Below are 20,944 nucleotides of genomic sequence, written 5' to 3' on the forward strand. Positions count from 1 at the left end.
TCAATATTTTAGCCCTAAAAACGATACCTAACACCTATTTGGAAACATTAAATATTTTGGCCTTAACTGCTTTCTGTGGCAGAGAATTCCACAGGCTCACAACTCTCTGGTGAAGATATTTCTCTTCATCTCAGTCGTAATTGGCCCACCCAAAACCTTCAACTTGAACTCCTGGTTCTGGATTCCTTGGTCATCAGGAGCATCCTTCCTCAGAAAAGGAGACCAAAACTGCACGCATCACTCCAGGTGTGATCTCACCAAGGCCCTGTAGAATGCAGTGCAGTCATGGGAACAGTTTACCATTAAAACAAAAGTAGTGTTGCCTAAGACATATTGTTTCTTCCTCTACCTTTTTTCTTTACGTTGACAATCCTGATATTTTGTTGACAGAGCAGCAAAACTGTACTTCTTAATGATGTTTGCAAGCATTCTCTGAGCCAACAATTCTGTTATTCTCAGCTGCAGAAATCAAACAGAAATGTAGAATTGATTAATAATTGGTTGGGCAAAGCTTTCTAATTGTGTGTGCAATACAAGCATTGCCAAAAGTAATGGAAATCTCAACAGTTTTTTAATAGAAGAGCCATGTTACAAATGTAGGAAACCTTTAGAAATATTTTGGTGCTGGATATGGGCGATAAAAGGTAAAATCGCTATAGTCTTACTGGACCATAAGGCTATTCCCTCATCAGAGAGAGAGAGCCAACTGGTGGTGGTTTAACCCGAGGGTTAATGCCTTAGGTGACAGGAGACATTGAGAAGAAGTTTCCTTAATGGCAATCTCAGTTGGTGCTGGAACTGAAGCCATGCTATTGGCATCACTCTGCATCACAATCTGGCCATCCAAGCAATTAAGCCAACCACTGAAGAGGAACTTTCAAGAGAAAGTGAGGACTGCAGATGCTTGAGATCAGAGTCAAAAAGTGTGGTGCTAGAAAAGCACAGCTGGCCAGGCAGCATCCGAGGAGAATCAGTGTTTCGAGCATAAACTCTTCCTCAACTCATGCCCGAAATGTCGACTCTCAGATGCTGCCTGACCTGCTGTGCTTTTCCAACACCATACTCTCAACTCTGATCTTAAGCATCTGCAGTCCTCACTTTCTCCAAGAGGACCTTTTAACTCTTCAATGGGAAGAGAGCCCCTTAAACATCAGAGTGACAGCATGGAGGTTGGAAAGTTAATAGTGAAGTAATTGTAGGTACAATTCTAATCCCATTCCACTTTAGATTAAGACATTTTTAAGGCCCTGCTGCACTATAGGAGTTAGGAGTGTACTAACTTACCCATACTGTCCAATTTATAATATTTGGAGAGTCAGCATGATGTACCTGGAGTCCTATCTCCATGTAGACTTTATTAGACTTTGCTGAAAATGTGTTGCTGGAAAAGCGCAGCAGGTCAGGCAGCATCCAAGGAACAGGAGAATCGACGTTTCGGGCATAAGCTCTTCTTCAGGAAGGGCTCCTGTTCCTTGGATGCTGCCTGACCTGCTGCGCTTTTCCAGCAACACATTTTCAGCTCTGATCTCCAGTATCTGCAGCCGTCACTTTCTCTCAAAGATTTATTAGACTTTGGGCTAGGTCTAATTTTATACTGGTTCTTGCAGTAGCTAGCCAGAGGCCAGTCTCTTGTGGATTTGGTGTTGGCTGTTGACTATTGATGCTGATTGGCAATTGCCCTGTTTATTTTTACTGGCTTGGCCAATTGCAGCTGAGGCAATATATCAGATTATTTCCAGACTCGCTTAATGTCCCTTTCAATCATTTTAGAGGCATCTGTATCTGGCATCTCTCTGGGAATGCACATAAAAACAACAATTGAATTGCCAATATCTCCTTTTAGTCATCAAATTTTATACCTTCATATAAATAAATACAAGGGGAAAGTGCTTATATTGAGATTATTCCTTTTTTTCATATTAAGCATTTTCAGTGGTGAAGGTGATGGTGTAGTTTCTGTTCCAAAGATCTTAGAGTGTGATGGAAGTGAAAATATTTTTCTTTATTTCATTTGAAGATGTGGGTCTCACTGGTAAGACCAGTGCTCAGTAACAGTAGATTTGGGGCAAAGATATTTTTAATGTGGCTTAATTCTCCCATTGTGCTGCACACAGTTGCTGTGGTCATAGTGCAACTAATTTTGTCTTTATGCTCCTGAAATGTGCAGTTTAAAATATTAAGCTGCAAGCTAGCGGAATCATTGGTTTATATTTAAATGTAATAAAACCAAAACAGTCCTTCACCTATTTAGGATTTGCTAAAACATGGTTATAAAGCATTCTAACATATAGTTCATTTCCTGCAACATAAACCAATTATCTCTGCATGTTCTGATATGAAAGAGCAGGTTGAGATCCTTGCTGTTAATGGGACATTTTAAAAGACAGATGACAGAATGTGTTACAAAGGCAATGCAAGTAACCTTTTCAGAATGCCTGAGAATGTTTCATAACAGGCAAGTGTTATGGACCAGACCAAACCCCCCTGCAAATATATCAAGGAGATGGCCTTGATCCTAACTTTTATCTTATTTGAAGGCAAGTGTAAGGTGCTGTGTTCCAGATGCAATTCGATTGGTCTCACTACTTGTCTTTAAGCAAGATACGTTTTATTTTTACCCCCCAGTTAAAATGGAAACAGAAGAGAGAACAATTGGTATAACTTGGACTCTATTGGAGCATTTAACAGATTAAAGATTATTTATCTGCTAAACAGCAACTGTTCTATTGTAGTAACATCCCATGAACACACCCTTGGCAAAGGCAAAGTTGGTAAAACCAATTGTCTCATATACAATCCTGGCAGCAGAGAGAGAATTAAAGCATTTAAAGTACCAGAAAGATGTAACCTCTTCCACAGCCAACTTCAAAACCCCAACAACTGCTGAAACTGAAACCCTGGTTCAGTGGCAGCCTGACTCCACCCATTCATGCTGCTTCTACTGTTTTAACTATTAAAACAAAACCAAGGCCTCACATGCTATTTACTTTATTCGCTTGAAATGGACTGCTCATTGCCTCTGCCTCAACCTCGCTACATAAAAAAATGACATAATACACCTCTTAAAGCCATAGTATTATCATACAAGTTGTTTTGAATGATGCACACATCCAACTGTTACCTTAGTAGCAGTCAAGATGCTGTTTCCTTTTCTGTGTCAATGCGTGCTGTTTTCTCATTTTAGAACTTTACATTAATCTTGCCAATACTATAATGACTAAATATGTTTAATATAACAGTATTAGTTTTGTTAATAATTTTATCCAATATCCTGGAGCAATTTTCTATTTTTCATATGTTAATGGGAGATGAGCAGTTTGAGCAAAAATGTATTTCCTGCTCAATTTCACAGTCCCTTAGAAGCTAGGAGGTCTTGCCTGTGAAGCATTTCAGTCTTTGTGGTGCAATGATGTTAGCTCAGGAGTTTCAGGGAATTAACCAGCGGTTTCAAACTTTATGACAGTGACAACATCTCAAAAGGAATTTGCTGACTTTAAAGTCCCAAAAGATGTTCAATGTTAACTAGGGATGACAGATTTCCTTCCCTAAAGGACATTAGGGCCAGATGCATTTTTACAATTGACTATTACATAGTCACTTTCAGGCCAGCTCTTTGATACAAATTTATTTTTAAAAATAATTAATATATTACCATCTGTTATGGTGGAATTCAAAGCCATGTATCCAGAACATTGGCCTGAAATTCTGAATTGCTAGTCCAGTGTTGTTACTACCACACCATTGCCTCTCCAAGTATCTAATTGTGGATTCCATAGCAAGGTGGGATTGGCAGCGGTGGTTCTGATGATGTTTGGAACTAGGGGTAATAAACAACAGATATTTTGCAGACTGAAAGCATAATGTTAGTAACTTAACTGAGATTTGTTTGCTTGAGTTTTCCAAAGTTAGGATAGAGTGTGCATTGATTTGGATACTTGCATTGTGCATTTAACATGTCGAACAGAGTATGTCAATAATATCAAAAATTGTCGATCTGGAGTCATCATGATTGCTGGAGAGACCAGCCGTGCATCAGTCAGGATTAGATGCAAGTGACAGTGAGTGAATTTGGGTCTTGTTGAGGTTTCACAAACTTGGGATTGATACTGCTGTCTGTATAAAAGATAGTTTCCAGTACAGAAAAAGGAATGTAAAAGGACAAAATAATCTTTTTCTGTCTGCATGACCTGCTCAGGATTATCTGGTATGTCAATCAAATCCTGTCAGTCCAGTCATGGATAAATTAAGAACTGTCTTTTCCAAATCTATACCTTGGATATTGACACAGAAGCATTAGAAAGCTAAATTTGCTGTGCTTGCTTCTATCCATGACCCAGATTCTGACAAAACCTTGCTGTTCACCTTACTTCAAAATAATCATTACTCTCCAACTTCTGTTGTTTCTAGGAACAGAACTTGATTACATTTAAAGGACAATAGTCTAGTTATGACAATGGTTAAATGGTATTTTTGGAAAAAAAAAATCTCATGTCTTTTACATGTTTTGTTTTAAACTCTGTTTTCTGATCTAATTTACTGTAATCCCCAAAAGACAACAAGACAGAAGTCCTAATTAAAAACAAAACTATACTGTTGTTTAAATTATTTTTGTCAAAATTGGACTCCAGTCAGATTTTAAATTGGTTGCTATTGAACCGCAGAATGAGCAAGATGACTGTTTCCAGAAATTTCCAGCAATTAATAGGACAAAAATGAACTGATCACCTGGAATGTAACACTGTTTGCATTGTGTGAACATTCCAGCCAAACCAACATAAAAAGCTAGTGGACAAGATGTCTACCTCTACCTGTTTATCAAAACCCATTACTGCTTGACTCCACAGTTATCTCCCACAAAACACTATTGTTTCTGACAAAGGGTTAACAGATCCATTTTATTAGCTGCGTGCCTCAACCTGACTCACCAGTCATATGACTGAAATTGCTGGTTTGTTTGAAACACCTTTAATTATACAGCTTTAACTTTTATTTATTAGTATGCTTGTTATAGCAGAAGGATAAGCAGCTCCAGCTTTAACTAAATGCATGTTTCTGATCTCAATATCTCTCAAAGGTCTGATTTCTATAACAAAACCTTGTGATGTGAACACATTCCCAATTTTTAACCATTGCACCATTAGCAATAATGTGCCTGAGCTTGTGTGGAAGAACCTCAACTAGATTCTGTAATTTGTGTGAACTAATTGCAATAGCTTTAATTTTAATCAATTTACAATTGTGCCTTCTTTTGTTTTTCTTTTCTTCCTTGATAAGTCGATATGAATGTGTGGTGTGAACTGTTCCCCCGGTTTTTGAGTGCAGTAATGAAAAGTGCACTTTGTATTGACTGTAAACGATTTGCTGTGGGTCATTTTTAATCTGAACTTCACAAACAGGACTTGGGGAAATAGAGCATCACTTGTTTTTACAATGTAAAGGAATATAAAATTAAAAAACACATCTCTTTTGTGGGCTGAAGAGAACAGTAAGAATAATTCAATTCAACTCACCCCTCTTGTCGTGTGGTGTTCACCTGTCAAAATATGTTGAGATTCTTGACTTCAGAATATTTTTCAAGAAGCCCATGACGCAGAGCAAATCTGCTAAAAGAGTTAAAGCCTGCTGTGTAGGCAATCAGAAGGATGCTGTCAAAATATTAAAGGCCTTTTCCAATATTCCATTATGCTAAATCACATTACCTGTAAAGGTAGAGGAATATTTGCAATAAATATATTAACATTAATTGTTCCTACAGATGGAGTGTCATGATGGAATCATTCGGCCAAGTGCACACTATTTTAATCTTTCTGTCGTTCAGGAGGCTAATGCCTTATCACTGAATAGCATGACATAGCAACCATTTTATAGCAGACCTGTAAGAAATGGGAAGTCAATTAGATTTAGCAAATAGCCTGTAGGAATGATTCTGTTCTGTGCTGTTGCATTGGGAGCAATCCAACTTGAAGCATTATCCCCAGAGACAAAATAGTTTTTCTTTCAGTCGGTGCATTCTGAATAATACTGAGACACTGAGTTCTTGTAATCCAGTTTCCTTCAGAGTCAGCCATGCAATTTAGATGCAGTATGCATCCTTCTTCAAAGGAAATAAAATTATCAAGTATTGGTTTCATTAGAATTTCAATTTTGTAGTTGTACATGTCAAAAAAGCTTTTGTTGAGAAGTTTCATTCAGCTTTTTGGAAAGACCCATTTACTTTAGCATTCTATTGCAGCCAAATTGCAAGTTACTTGTCTGTCTTTTCTCCCTTGTAATTTCTTGATTTGATGTTTTTGTCCAGTACAAAATGTCGTGGTTTTTGCCTGATTGTTTCATTGAAGCTGGGTGAACAATCAAACCTGTTTCTTCTTGCATAATGTTGAGATAGAGAGTTTATTGTTTGTCAAAACGATGGGTTAAATTCTTCCTGCTGGAAATATTTCATTGATATACTACTTAAACAATTAAGGGCAAACTTGTCTTGTAATATTAAACAATATTAAATATGGTCTAGATTTTGATATGCAGAGATGAGCTTCAAGGTTTGCGGATGACACTGGACTTGGGAAATCTGGAAACTGTGAGGGAACTGTACAGAATTTCAAAACGACATAGGTTATTGGAATGGATGATACTGAAGAGATGATCTTAGGTTCAAATTTGGTGTTGATCAGCTGGTAAACTTGGCAGAGCAATGTGTGCAGGAGCAGAGAGATTTGATGTGTATGTGGATAAATCATTAAAGATTGTTGGACAGGTAGAGAGTGCTGTTCATAAAGCACACAGTATTCTAGGCTTCATTATTGGGGATATTGACTACAAGAGCAGAGAAGATATGTTAAACTTAATAGGATACTGGTTAGACCTCAGCTGGGAATGCTGTGAATGCATTGTAGAGAGTGTAGAAGAGGTTTAGAGTCATAGGCTTTTTGGCCCACCATGTCTATGCCGACTACAAGCACCAAATGACACTAATTTCATATGCACTTGGTCTATAACCTATTATGAGAAAGTGAGGACTGTAGATGCTGAAGATCAGAGTCGAAGAGTGTGGTGCTGGAAAAGCACAGCCGGTCAGGCAGTATCCTAGGAGCAGGAGAGTCAAAGTTTTGAGCATAAGCCCTTCATCAGGAATTGTGATGAAGGGCTTATGCTCAAAACGTCAATCCTCCTGCTCCTTGGATGTTACCTGATCAGCTTTGTTTTTTCATCACCACACTCTTTGACCATAATCTACTATGCCTTGGCATTTTAAGTGCTCATCCAGTTGCGAGAGTACATGCCCCTACCACCCTCTAAGGCAACGCATTCCATATATCTACCACCCTCTGGGTGAAGCAATTATTTCTCACATCTCCTCTAAATGACTTGCTTCACCTTAACCTTATGCCCTCAGGTTTTAGATATGGACCAAGACTCTCATAACCTACTCTGCCTATTCCTCTCATAAGTTTGTATACCTCACTTAGATCCCGTCTCAGCCTCCTCTATTCCAAGGAAGGCAAACCCAGGCAATTCAGTCTCTCGTCATCATGAGACTTTTCACCCCAGGCAACATCCTAGGGAATCTGGTTTGCCTCCTCTCCAGTGCAATCACATTGTTCTGATAATGTGGCAACCAGTACTACACACAATACTCCATCTGAGGCCTAATCAATGTTTTATTAAGTTGCAACAAGACTTTCTTTCTCCTGTATTCTACACTATGTCTAATAAAGACAAAAATCCTGTATGTTTTCATCATTGCCCTGATTGTCTGTGCTGACACCTTCAGGGATCAGTGGATGTTACAATAAGGTTCATTTGTTCCTCAGTTGCTGTTGGGGACCTACCACACATTGTGTATATCCTTTCCCTATTCGACCTCCCAAAATGTATCAACTCACACTAATGAGGATTGAATTCCATCTGCCATTGCTCTGCCAAGTTTACCAGCTGATCAACATCAAATTTGAACCTAAGATTATCTCTTCAGTATCAACAACATCAATTTTCATGTTATCCTAAAACTTATTAATTATACTTACGTTCACATCCAAGTCGTTAATGTACAAAACAAACAGCAAGGGTCACAGCACCAATCCTGTGGTACACCACTGGTCACAGGCTTGCATTTACTAAATTACCCCACCACCATCACTGTTTATTCCAGTAATGAGGTACTTCAGTTATGAGGAAAGATCGGAGAAGTTTTCAACATGGATCTGGAAAGTAAAAGTTATGGAGAAAAGAACCTATTCCCACTCGTAAATGGATTGAGATCCACACAGCACAGGGTTAGAGTGATTTGTAAAAGAACCAGATAGCAAGTGGAATGCAGTGCTTGTAAGTTTGGTAGAGGCAGGTTCAATTGAGGCATTTAAGGGGGCACTGGATGATTATTTAAATAGAAACAATGTGCAGAGTTATATGGAAAAGGCAGAGGATTGCCACAAAATTCAGCTTCTTAGACAGACAGTGCAGACATGGTTAAAGATTGTTAATTCTGCCAATAGTAGCAACTTGCATTTCTGTCATTTTAATGCAAAAAGTACATTTCACAGGTGTGAGGACAGAAGTATCAAATCAAAGAAAAGGTATTAAGAAAGGTCAAAAAGGAAGGAGGAGCTGGAGAAGAGCTGCAGTTTAGAGAATTTATTCACAGCGTGGAACGTGAGGATGCGTTGCAAGGAGGCACTGTTAATGACAAAAAAAACAAGTTGGACTCTCACAAGCTTCTGGAGTTGGAATGAAAATGTTATGGTTTATAGATATCAGCTGATAGAGCAGTGAATGTTACATGGTGTGGGATCTTAAGTTTAAATTTGGGAGTTTGGAGGTTGGCAGGCGTGCTAGGATATCAGTGACGTCTGAAGGCAAAGTTTGAATGAGAATTTCAGCCAGTGAGTTCAAGTAGAAATGAGGTGGGTGATGTTGTAGAGGTGGAAGTGGGAGGTTTCGAGTGGGATCATAAACTAAATCAGAAAACGTAAGGAGGGGGACAAAATGCCACACTATTTAGAATGGGTTGATGAGTATGACATTTAATGCACAAAAGAACTCTAATTGAAAGTAATTTTACTTTTCGTTCTGAGTGCAACTGATTGTGTTGAAAAATAAAGCAAGAAGAAATCCAGTTATCTGCACTTTGAATTGTATAATGTTGGCAATTTTGACTCTTGTAGCCTGTTCAACACTCGGCATAAATGCAGACTGTGCAGTTTTGAACACAACCGTGAATGAAAATAAAAAGCTTCCAAATTGGATATTCCAAGCTAAATTTCTTCCAATTCAGCAGATTGGTGCTCAGAATTTCATTTTGTTGAAACAGAATTTATCCCTTAATCCATTGCTGGTGTCCTATTTACATGTATGTATCTTAATCTCTGCACTGGGACAACCTTTTTGGCATGATGTGTAATATGTATTGCATAAGGTATTGGCACCCAACCCTGGTCTTCACACCAAGCAAGAGTGTTCTGTCAGGATTCAGATGATGACTGAGCGCGGAGCAAAGCTGAGATGAGGTTTCATTTCGTATATTGTAGCTGGAAAACATCAAATGTCAGAGCTGCAACTCGATAATTAGCCAACAGCTGTAAACGCAGCCACTGTCATTGGAAATTCAATAATCAGGAATACCTTCATGGTTTTATTTTTCTGATAATATGTGAGAAATGATAATGGGCCTTTTTCTTTCAGGAGTCCCGCTTCCCAAGAGCTTCCAGTGGGCCACTTTGATTGGCATGCGGCTGCAAGTTACTGCCGACCTCCTAGTGGTCATGTGAGATCGTCTCGGCCTCTGACTGAGAACACTGTGATGCTGGATGTGCTGACGCTGCGCCACATGGTGCATGACTGCACCTCTGTCAAAACCCAGATACTGAAATTGAAGCAATTGCTGCAACAGGTACACTGCTTACAATGCCCACAAATGGTTTTATTAAAGCTACTGTTAAATGTTAAATCTTAAGTTACAAGGCAAATGCTTTGAAAAGTATGGTTAATTTCAAATCCATGTGACAATATTATTTGGAAGCCTTTGTTATTCTTGTATGGAGAACAGAGCTGAACTGATGTTTTATGTACAGAATTATATTTTATTTCTGCTGCCACAACCATACCAACTTATTGCAGGATCTGATTGACTATTTTGCAAGTAGGTAGAAGATGATTTCATTGGGAGCAGCATCGCTAAGTTAAGTTGAAAAGTGATCTTTGCCCATTTACACTCCTCCCCTCCCCTCCTTCCTCAAGCCCAGTTTTGTAGTTCTTTGACATTGACAGTAAAATTTCAGATCAATTCCGCCACAAACCTGACCAAAATGATGCAAACTGAAGAAAATCAGAGATAGCTTTCCTGCTCGTTTTGCTTTTTTTTTAAATTTTGAATGTTGCCTCAGGGCCACGGTAGCAGCAATAAGGGAGGGACAGAAAAAGAAGCTGACCCGCAGGTGAGAAACAGAGCATAGTGAATAGCCATCCTTCTGATTAAATTGTTTTGAAGTGGGAGTAAGAATAGCTGAGTGATTCAGACAGCAGCCATAGAGAAATTGCTGAATGATTTTCAGTGATTGTGTTGCATTGCCGTGGGGGCATCACTCAGTGTGCTATTGGTCTTAGATGAACTGATTATGGCAACTCTTAGTGGAAGGAGAGGTGACCTCGGGGGCAAGACTTCCTCCTGGGTAATTAGAGCGTGAAGACCTGAACAGAGGTGAATGGAGCCTTGCATTCCAAATGTGATTTCCTTTAATTGAAGGTCGACAGAATAAGTCTGAAGATATTTATCTTCTTCAGCTATCTCTAGAATAGTGTTGTCAATGCCATTCCTGATTTATGGTATAGGTGTAGTTTGAAAGTTTTGAGCTCAATATGTGGCTGAATAAGTTTAGTTATGATGTGGAGGTGTCAGTGTTGGACTGGGGTGAACAAAGTCAGGAATCACACAACACCAGGTTATAATCCAACAGGTTTATTTGAAATCACAAGCTTTCAGAGTGTAGCCCCTCTGTCAGGTGGTGTGCCTAAATGTGCAAGCTCGTATGGCAGACAAATAAACCTCAAGCTTCAGCAGTTATCATGTCCAAGTAAGGAGAGATAGAGACCTTCAGCCAATTCACAGTAGAACAATTCAGAACTTGATATCCTGCCTTGCTTTCTCCTATTCATGAGCATTGTGCTCTGCTTCATCCTAAGTTTCCTTTAAAAGTGTTCTGTGCTTCAATAACTAACTTTGGAAAGAAATTTCTTACTTATTTTTCCTGAAGTGTTGGAGTTGAGGGGTGTACCCACAGAAGTTTGTAAAATCATGAATAGCCAAGGTCTTTACTCTAGGGTGGGGAGTTCAAAACTAGAGTTTAAAGGTTTAAGGTGAGAGGGGAAAGATTTAAAAGAGACCTATGGGGCAACTTTTTTATGCCATGGATGATATGTGTATGGAATGAGCTGCCAGAGGAAGTGATTGGGGCTGGTACAGTTACAACGTGTTGATGGCATCTGGATGAAAACATGCATAGGAAGGGTTCCCAGGGATTGAGGTGAAATGCAGGCAAATGGGACTAGATTAATTTAGGATTTATGGATTGGCATGAACGAGTTGGACTGAAGAGTCTGTTTTGTCCTGTACGTCTCAATGACTCTATGATTCTGTGGTCATGCTTCTCACTGTCAGGGATTGTTCTAGATGGATAATTCCCATGACCTAACTCCTGACCAGAGGAAATATTTTTCAGTTTCATTAATCTATAGTAATAATCTTCCAAGTGATGACTAAAATTCTTTACTTAATACCGAAGATGAGTTTTACACTTATAAATTTAAGTAACACATGTTTTCCATTATGTAAGGTTCATTCTGGACAACGTATCATTCTACAAGAATGACAATAGGTGCTTCTCAGATGCAGAGAATTATATTTGATTCATTATCACTTTGAATACAAGCCTCCATAAGATGATTTATTTTTTTTAAAAAACTGATTTTTTAAAAATAGTACAGATTTCATTTTTGATTTTGCCTGGCAGATTGTCTGTACTGTTGGTACAGCAAGACATGGTAAGCAGGCATTATTGATCTACCCTGTTAGATTAGGTCTTAACATTTGCATTAGGTTTTATTTGAGTTAAAGTCAAGATGTACTGCTGTTTATTGGGATTTGTGGTTAAACATTTTGTTCTAACAAATTCTAATACTTTGAAGAGTGTAAATTCCCTCTCTGTGCATCTCTTCAGTTGGTTTGACCCAACTCAGTTTCGAGTAAAACCAACATTGGATTGTCTCATGAAAATGTCAGTGCGTGTTGTAGTGCGTATCAGATGGGTCGCATTGAATGATCAGTCAGTATTTGATCTAAGGGGACTGAAGTGGCCAATGAGGTGGCCTAAGTGTCACCACAAAGAGTTCTTTGAGAAGTTTACAGCAGATATGGTGAAAATAGTGAAATGGGTGGAATCTTTGCAGCCTCTGAACAATGTGTTCATTGGCGAGCGATTTGGAAAAATAGGGTGAATGTTGCAAAATGAGATTCTTGATGTCAAGAAGAAAATTCTAATTCTCCAACTAATGTTTGAACAGTGAGATGAGAATCTTGCTATAAGTGGCTTATTTGCATTGTTTGCATGCATTAGCATGCCATTATCACAATGCAGGTTCTCATTCTCCCACTTACTAGTTAGAAATTAGATGGTGACAGTTTCCAACGTGAAGACAGAGCAGGTGCTGAGTGACTCCAACTCCTCTCTTGCTTTTCCTCCTCTGGGCCTCTGGTTTGGGCAGCATTCCTGAGGTTGGCTTTGTGAGTAGCATCCATCCATGAAGATTGGCATCAGGCAGGTACCAGCCTGAATGCACCCTTATGACACATCTCCCACCCACTTCAACATAGCTCTGCACAACAGCGCTGCATTTTGGACCACAACGTCACTTTTCCTTGTAAATGCTGCTGCAAGGGACTTAGCATGCAGGAACAAGCATCCATCGCATGGGTTCGACCAGCCTGCATTTCAGAGCTTACTCTCTGTTACTTTGTGCTTCTTAGATGCTCACAGCATCTGTGCCTTGCCTTTCTGCATTTTGACCCTTGGCTGGAGCTTTAAGACTGACAGTGCCTCTGTATTTCCTTGTTGTTTAATGCTGACCCTGAGACAGCCAGCATCATTATCACACCTGCACCATGAGCCAACAGCTAACAGAAAACATACTGCATTGGCTTCAACCAGATGCCTTAAATAGTGTCATCCTCAGGTCAAGGGAAACTGCCTTCAGTCAGGGGATCCTGGCATAGTATGTCAAGGGCTGTCAGTCCAGGGGGTTATTGATGCTCACAACCATGCTGGCTTCAGCAGAGGGACAGTGCAGCACAATGGCTGGCATGACCAAACTTGGGTTATGCTGTCATTGGGAAAAGGTAGCTACTCCTTTAGGCAGGATCATAAGGTGGAATGATATGAAGGATGGGAAACCTGTGCAGCTTTGTTCTTAGATAGCAATGCAGTTATGAAGGTGTATTTGTATTTGCAATAAAATGCCTGTCATGCCATCAATGTATCCTCCAAAGTGTTTCTTTTTGATTCCCATCACCATCATTGGCAATCCCATGCAGATGAGGATGACTCTCTCCCACTCTCAGGGTGAGTCTGTAGGTGTCTGTACAGACTGATGGGGCTACCCCTAGCTCTGTTACACAGGGGGTAGATGGTGGGCCATGGGAAGGGGGTGGGTGGGGCATTGCTGTGGCAGTGCGCTCCTTCTGTTTCTCCCTGCTTCCACTTTTTCCCAATGGCAAGGTTCGAGGTACTCACTGCCATCCCGGATGCTGCTCCTCCAGTTTGGACGATCTTGGGCCATTGATTCCGAGGTGTCTGTGGGAAAGTTGCACATTACCAGTGAGGTCTTGAGGGTATCCCCGAGGTGCTTCCTCTGTCCAACTGGGGCCAGCCTGTTGTTTTGGAGCTGGGAGGAGAGCATATTGGTCATGGCGACCACATGCCCAGCCCATCACAACCGATCAAGGTGGGGATCACTGCCTCAATGCTGGGGATGTTGGCCTGGTCGAGGACCTTGGTATTGGTCTGTCCGCCTTCCCAGCAGATTCACAGGATCTTGCACATTCAGCGTTGGTGGGACTGCACCAGTACCTTGAGGTAGGTAAAAGTGAGGACTGCAGATGCTGGAAACCAGAGTTTAGATCAGAGTGGTGCTGGAAAAACACAGCAGGTCAGGCAGCATCCGAGGAGCAGGGAAATCGACGTTTCGGGCAAAATCCCTTCATAAGTACCTTGAGGTGTCTGCTCTTGATAATCCATGTCTCAGAGCCATACAGGAGGGCAGGAGCTACCACAACTCTGTATACCATCAGCTTGGTGTCATGCACTATGAAGGGCAACTCCTGGCTGTTAGTGCCTGACCTGGCGTATGGCTGAGCTTTCTCAATGGCACTGGCATGGAGGTCCCAGCAGTGACAATTTCCTCTGCCTCAGGCTACAGGAAGGTTGATGAGTGCATCACCATAGAGATGTGATGCTAACGAGGTGATTTTCAGAAGGTACCATCGGAAAGCCCAGTGGAGAGAGAGAGACTCTCGATAAAACTTGCCAAAATTGGCACTGGGCCTATTTCTGGCAAAATGTGGCCCAATGTGTCTCCTTAGTGTCACATTGCAATGACAATATAATGGTTTAACACTTGTTTCTTTTCTTTTGGTGACCATCTAAACCTGGCAATGATCATGGAGCTCTACCTATTTTGCTGCTTTCAAAGGGCAGAGATGTTGCTTTTGTCACTTGGTATTGTCTGATCTCTCAGTAATTATTCAACGGGAGTACACAATCAAACCTTTCCATAATATTTCTGTGTTTAACTTCAGTCCACCACCACGACTGTCAGGTAGGAGGAATCAGATGGTTATAAATGCACAAGGAAGGAGGCAGTGCTTTGGGCAAAGATAGAAGGAATGGAGGCAACATCTTTAGGACTTGCTGAAATGTTTCTGCAAGTATACTCCCTGACAGTGGATCTTTGTGTGCATGCACATAGAGTCATACAGCATGGAAACATACCCTCCAATCCAACTCACCCATGCCGACCAAATTAATCTAATCCCATTTGTTAGCACTTGGCCCATGTCCCTCTAAACCCTTCCTAATCAGGTACCCATCCAAATGCCTTTTAAATGTTGTAATTGTACCAGCCTCCACCATTTCCTCTTGCAGCTCAGTCCATACACGCTCCACCCTCTGTGAGAAAAAGTTGCCCCGAGGTCCCTTTTATACCTTTTCCCCTCTCACCCTAAACCTATGCCCACCACTTTTGGACTCCCCCAACCTAGAAAAAAAAGACTTTGGTCATTGACCCAATCTGCGCTCCTATAAACTTCGAAAAGGTCAGCTCTCAGCCTCCAATGCGGCACAGTTTTCTATATATATAAAGAAGTGTTTTCTGTGCTGTATGCTTGGGAAATAAAGATTTATAGTGAGATTGTGACTCTTGGCTGGGAGAGATGTTGTAGTCAAGACTTCCATTGAATACTTTCAATATTGGTAAGCCACATTGAGGTATTTCATATAAAAAAGAATATTTTTTGTATTTTTTAAAAAAATATGCAACCTAGATGCAGGATTTCCATTAAACAATAGCTGAGATGGCAGTGAATAATTGCCCATTTGCCTGACTGATAAGTATTTGACAGCCCAGCTCATTTAGACTGGTGTAGGTATGGAAATTACCTTGTTTATTAATAGATAAAGGTCAGAATAAATTGGCACTGCACCCTTTTTGAGCAATTTGACATTCAATTAAATGTAAGGAAGTTGTCACTTTCACATTGGTAAGATGTTAACACCTACGCTGTCCTTGTTTTGCATGTGGCACAGTCCCATTAACCACATCTTGCCAAGTCATTTTTGACTCGATGAGGATGGGACCAAACAAGGGGATAGAATAATTTTGTTATTGCACAAAACTAACACATGAATGAAGTGGGCTAGGTTTGTGGTGTACAGAATTCTCTAATCTCAAAATATCAGCAAAGGGAGTCCGGCTTATCACCAACAAAAGCACACACAGTGACAGTGGGTAAAACTAGAACAGTCTGATTTCTCAACTTACGCTGTTGAAGGTAATGTGTACAAAAATATTTACTCTATTTTTGTTTCCTCTGAGATAGGTTAGGTGGGCTTGGATCGGCGCAACATCGAGGGCCAAAGGGCCTGTACTGCGCTGTATTCTTCTATGTTCTATGTTCTATGAATGACAATGAACAGACGAGACAATCTCAATCTACTTGGTAATGTAATATTGCTCCCACTGCTCTGTAACTTCCCGAGGAATCTTTACCACATCAGCTTCCGTGTCTGCATTAATCCCTTCACAGGCACCCTGGACCTCTATGCTGCTGGTCCTTGGGGTCATTCTACGACTGTTTGTTTGTAAGCCTGGTAAATGGATCTGCCGAGTTGCATGGCTAACAGATTCCTACCCCTCCAGCAGTTCTGTCATGATGACCATGATGTCTCAGCCTTTACCTCTTCAGGCTTTGGCCTGGTTGACCATAACTAGGCCTTCTCTCCATTGTCCTGTTCCTGTTCTCCTTTGATTCTGTTCATGACTTTCTCATCCAATTGCATGCAATAATCCAGTATTTTTGAGCTCATTTATAGGATGTGGGCTTTGCTGGCTAAGTAAGCATTTATTTCTGTTTCCTAATTCCCTTGAGAATGTGGTGATTAGCTATTTCCTGGAACAGTTGTACTCCATGCAATGTAACTACAGTGCTGTTGGTGAGGGAGTTCAACGATTTTGACTCAGTGACACTGAACGATCAGTGTTAGGTTTCCAAGTCAGGACAGTGTACAGCTCGGGAGGGGGGGTGGAGGTGGTGGTGGTGTTCCAATGTATCTGCTGCACAATAGCCCTGCCAGTACTGCAGTGATATTGTTCTTCCTGATGGCTTACATCTGTTGTGCTAATGTATCTGCTGCCATGTCTTCTAGAGGATGGTGGTCATGGGTTTGGAAGGTGCTGTCTAAAAGGCCTTGTGAGTTACTGAAGTGTATCTGACAAAAGATACCCCACTGCTGCCACTGTACATCATTGATGAATGTTGAAAGTGGGCAATAGGATGCCAGTCAAGTGGGTCATTATTTCCTGGATGGTGCCATGTTTTTTGAATGTTGTTGAAATAGCACTTATTTAGGCAAGTGACTACTGAAAGAATCTCATTGCACAATAGCCCTGCCAGTACTGCAGTGATATTGTTCTTCCTGATGGCTTACATCTGTTGTGCTTACTTCGTCACTGCTATTTTCTTTGTACTGGCAGGGCACTCTCAAAAGGCAATGAGAATCTTTCGGTGGTGTCAGCAAATGCAACTTATTCTGTTATGCTCCTTGTTAAGATTTCAGAGAGATTGGGAAAATCTCACTTCTCTATAATGCGGAGTTCTTACTCCAAGTTTAGGAACACAAGTGAGTGTTCTGCTGGAGGTTCGACAAAGGGGGAGACAGAAGTGAAGAGATTGGATGTAGATTTGTGAAAAGCTCATTGGAATGATGGCATTTGCTTTACCTCACTACATCTTTGAACTACGGATCTCAAACAGCCCTGTTTCTTCAAGCATATCAGCTACAGACCCTCCCACCCACCTCTTATGTAGTGTGCATAGCGTTGTGAGAAGTGAGTTGGAGGGAAGGAAGTTTGGATAAATGTACCCATAGCTGCAAGATGTCTCTGGTATAGAAAAATAAGAACTAATAGGAATGTTGCAGTTGTTGGAAATCATACTGATTAAAAATAGCAATGGTAGGCCACTTATTGATTATTTTCTCATATAACTCTTGCTGGCTTAATGGTATTGTTCTGGGGTCATGTTCTGGGGACTGGGTTCAAATCTTGCTATAGCAGTCAGTGGAATTTGAATTCAATAAAGAATCTGGAATTAAGAGTCTAATGCTAACCACAAATCTATTGTTAATTGTCAGGAAAAATCCATCTGCTTCACCAAAGTCCTTTAGGGAAGGAAACTGCTATCCTTACCTGGTCTGGCCACACGTGACTCCAGACCCACAGCAATGTGGTTGACTCTTAACTGCCCTCTAGGCAATTAGGGGCGGGCAATATATGCTGACCTGGCCAACAATACCCTCATGCTATGAATAAATAGTATGCAAAATCCTAATTTGATGCAACCTCAGAGCCAGGGTCATCCATTTAAGACAGAGATTAGATTAGATTCCCTACAGTGTGGAAACAGATCCTTTGGCACAACAAGTCCACACTGACCCTCTGACCCTCTCCCTACCTTTAATCTTAGCCTGCTGGACACACTTTCCTCATTTTCAGCTCTGAAGAGTAACCCATCTAGACCCATTTCCCTCTTACTAATGCACCTAACACTTTTGGGCAATTTAGCATGGCCAGTTCACCTGACCCGCACATCTTTTGACTGTAGGAGGAAACCGGAGCACTCTGAGGAAATCCACATAGACACGGGGAGAATGTGCAAATTCCACACAGACAGTCGCCTGAGGCTGGAATTGAACCCGGGTCCCTGGCGCTGTGAGGCAGCAGTGCTAACACTGAGCCACCGTGCTGCCAAGATGAGGAGGAATTTCTTCTCACAAAAGGTTAATGAATCTGTGGAACTCTACCACAGAGGCCCTCCAAGTCTGAGTCATTATGTATATTCAGGGCTGAGATAGACTGGATTTCTTAAATCAGTAAAGGAATCAAAGGTTATGGGGAAAAGGCAAAAAAATTGCATTGTGGATTGTCAGATAAGCCATGATTTCATTGAATCGTGATGCAAACTTGGTGGGCCGAATGGCCTCCTTCTCCTCTTCCATCTTGTGGTCTAATAGACATGGAAGAAAAGTTGACACCTTCAGTGTGACTGGTTGGGTTCCATAAATTAGATGATAAGTTTTACAATTTATAAATTATTTAGATGCCAGATGATAACTTACGAGAATCCTCATTAGTATATTCATATGTATGGCATCAAGATAGATAGGATAAAGACTCATCCCAAAGAGGGAGAAATGTCAGATTTCAGACGGGTTAATGGTTAATAAAATGACTTTTAAAGAATACCGTGCAAGTTTGAAACAAAGAGAATGTTTACCAGATTTTTTTTGTTGCACTGGTTTTTGGACTGTTCTTTCACATATGAAACGGGACTGACACAAGTCTCTTCTAGATATCTAAATAGGTCTTTACATGGTCTTGGGTATTGGCCAGTAATGGAAATTAAACATTCCAACTTTTTTTTTCAAGTTTGTCATCAATCATCCCCTTTGACCTCTATTTTCTGCTCCATGTCCAACCCTGCTGCTGTAAAAGTGTTAAAAACATTTCCATTAAATGAAAGAAGACCTAAGAAAGCTGTCAATCTGACAGGTTTACAAAGTTAAAAATCACACAACACCAGGTTATAGTCCAACAGGGTTAATTGGAAGCACTAGCTTTCGGAGCACTGCTCCTTCATCAGGTGGTTGTGGAGTACACAATTGTAAGACACAGTATTTATAGCAATCTGACAGGTGATCAGTTTCTGAGAGAAATCAGAACGCTGTGGCTAAGGTTTGACACCTTCAGAACTTAACATTAAGGGAAAGGGAAAAGAAAATGAGCAAACCCAGAAGAAGAGTTTGTTAAATAGTTTGATAACTCAGTAGATTAAATAGAAAGAATCATTAAAGATAAGGGTATGTGAATAAGTATGGGTGCTAATTCTGCTCCATCCAACTCAATGAACTCAAAGGCATTTTTTTTTTGATTTGGAAATATTGGAAATATTGCCTTTTATTCTTTGAATTAACTCAGTAATTTAGGAAAACTTATTTGAACAGTCATGATTTGGAGATGCCAGTGTTGGACTGAGGTGTACAAAGTTAAAAATCACACAACACCAGGTTATAGTCCAACAGGTTTAATTAGAAGGACACTAGCTCTCGGAGCGACGCTCCTTCATCAGGGGATTGTGGAGGGCTCGATCGTAACACAGAATTTTTTAGCAAAACTTTGCAGTGTGCTTTAACTGAAATTATACATTGAAAAATTGATTGTCTATTAAGCCTTTCATCTGTTAGAATACAGTGATAGTTTCACTTCTTTCATGTGTATATAATAAAACGTTTTTTTTAAAGTTGCATTCTCGGGTTAGCTGTTAACAATAGTGATAGCTCGACAATATATTGAAGGTGTTAGCCCCCTGTGTTCTCTGTCTATGACCTGATGTTTAATTCATGCAGTTTTTGAGCTCAGAGTTCTACATGAATGTATGCAGTTTTTGAGCAAAGTGCAAGTACAAATTCACCCCACAAAATATGTGTGCGCATGTGGGTCTTTGTCTGTCTGTGTGAGTCTGTCTGTCTGGGATGCGCGCGCGCGCACGTGGTGAGTGCAGAGTGTCTTAAGTCTGTGAGGGGGTGCATGTGTGTGTGTGGGTGTCTGTGTGTACCTGTGTCCGTGTGTGTGTGTAGGAATATCTGTGTGTGTGTAGTGCAATGGTGATTACCTGTAATTTGACATGATAAAACTACACAGTGACATCAACAAGTTTCACCCCACCATCAAACTCACCATGGACTACTCTCGACTGTCTGACTCATTCTTGGACACATGCGTCTCCATCAAGGACGGACACCTCAGCACCACACTCTACCGCAAACCCACAGACAACCTCACAATGCTACACTTCTCCAGCTTCCACCCAAAACATATTAAAACAGCCATTCCCTATGGACAAGCCCTACGCATACACCAGATCTGCTCAGATGAGGAGGAACGTGACAGACACCTGGAAGTACTCAGGGATGCCCTCACAAGAACGGGGTACGATGCTCAACTCATCGACCACCAGTTCATACATGCCACAGCAAGGAACCGTAATGACCTCCTCAGAGACAGACACGGGCTGCAACTGACAGGGTACCCTTCGTTGTTCAGTACTTTCCAGGGGCTGAAAAAT

General features: G+C 40.7%; 1 protein-coding gene across 4 annotated transcripts in view; it reads left to right on the top strand.

Moving 5' to 3' along the window:
• The window catches only part of ccser2a (coiled-coil serine-rich protein 2a), a 622,973-nt gene that overhangs the window by 374,832 nt on the left and 227,197 nt on the right, over nt 1–20,944 (top strand). For all 4 annotated transcript variants that reach the window (XM_043679239.1, XM_043679240.1, XM_043679236.1 and 1 more), the window contains exon 6: nt 9,679–9,886. In XM_043679239.1, coding sequence (XP_043535174.1) covers nt 9,679–9,886 — 208 coding nt within the window. The remainder of the gene's footprint in view (nt 1–9,678; nt 9,887–20,944) is intronic.

This window comes from Chiloscyllium plagiosum, chromosome 38 (genome assembly GCF_004010195.1).
Source record: "Chiloscyllium plagiosum isolate BGI_BamShark_2017 chromosome 38, ASM401019v2, whole genome shotgun sequence".
In the NCBI taxonomy this organism is placed as follows: Eukaryota; Metazoa; Chordata; class Chondrichthyes; order Orectolobiformes; family Hemiscylliidae; genus Chiloscyllium; species Chiloscyllium plagiosum.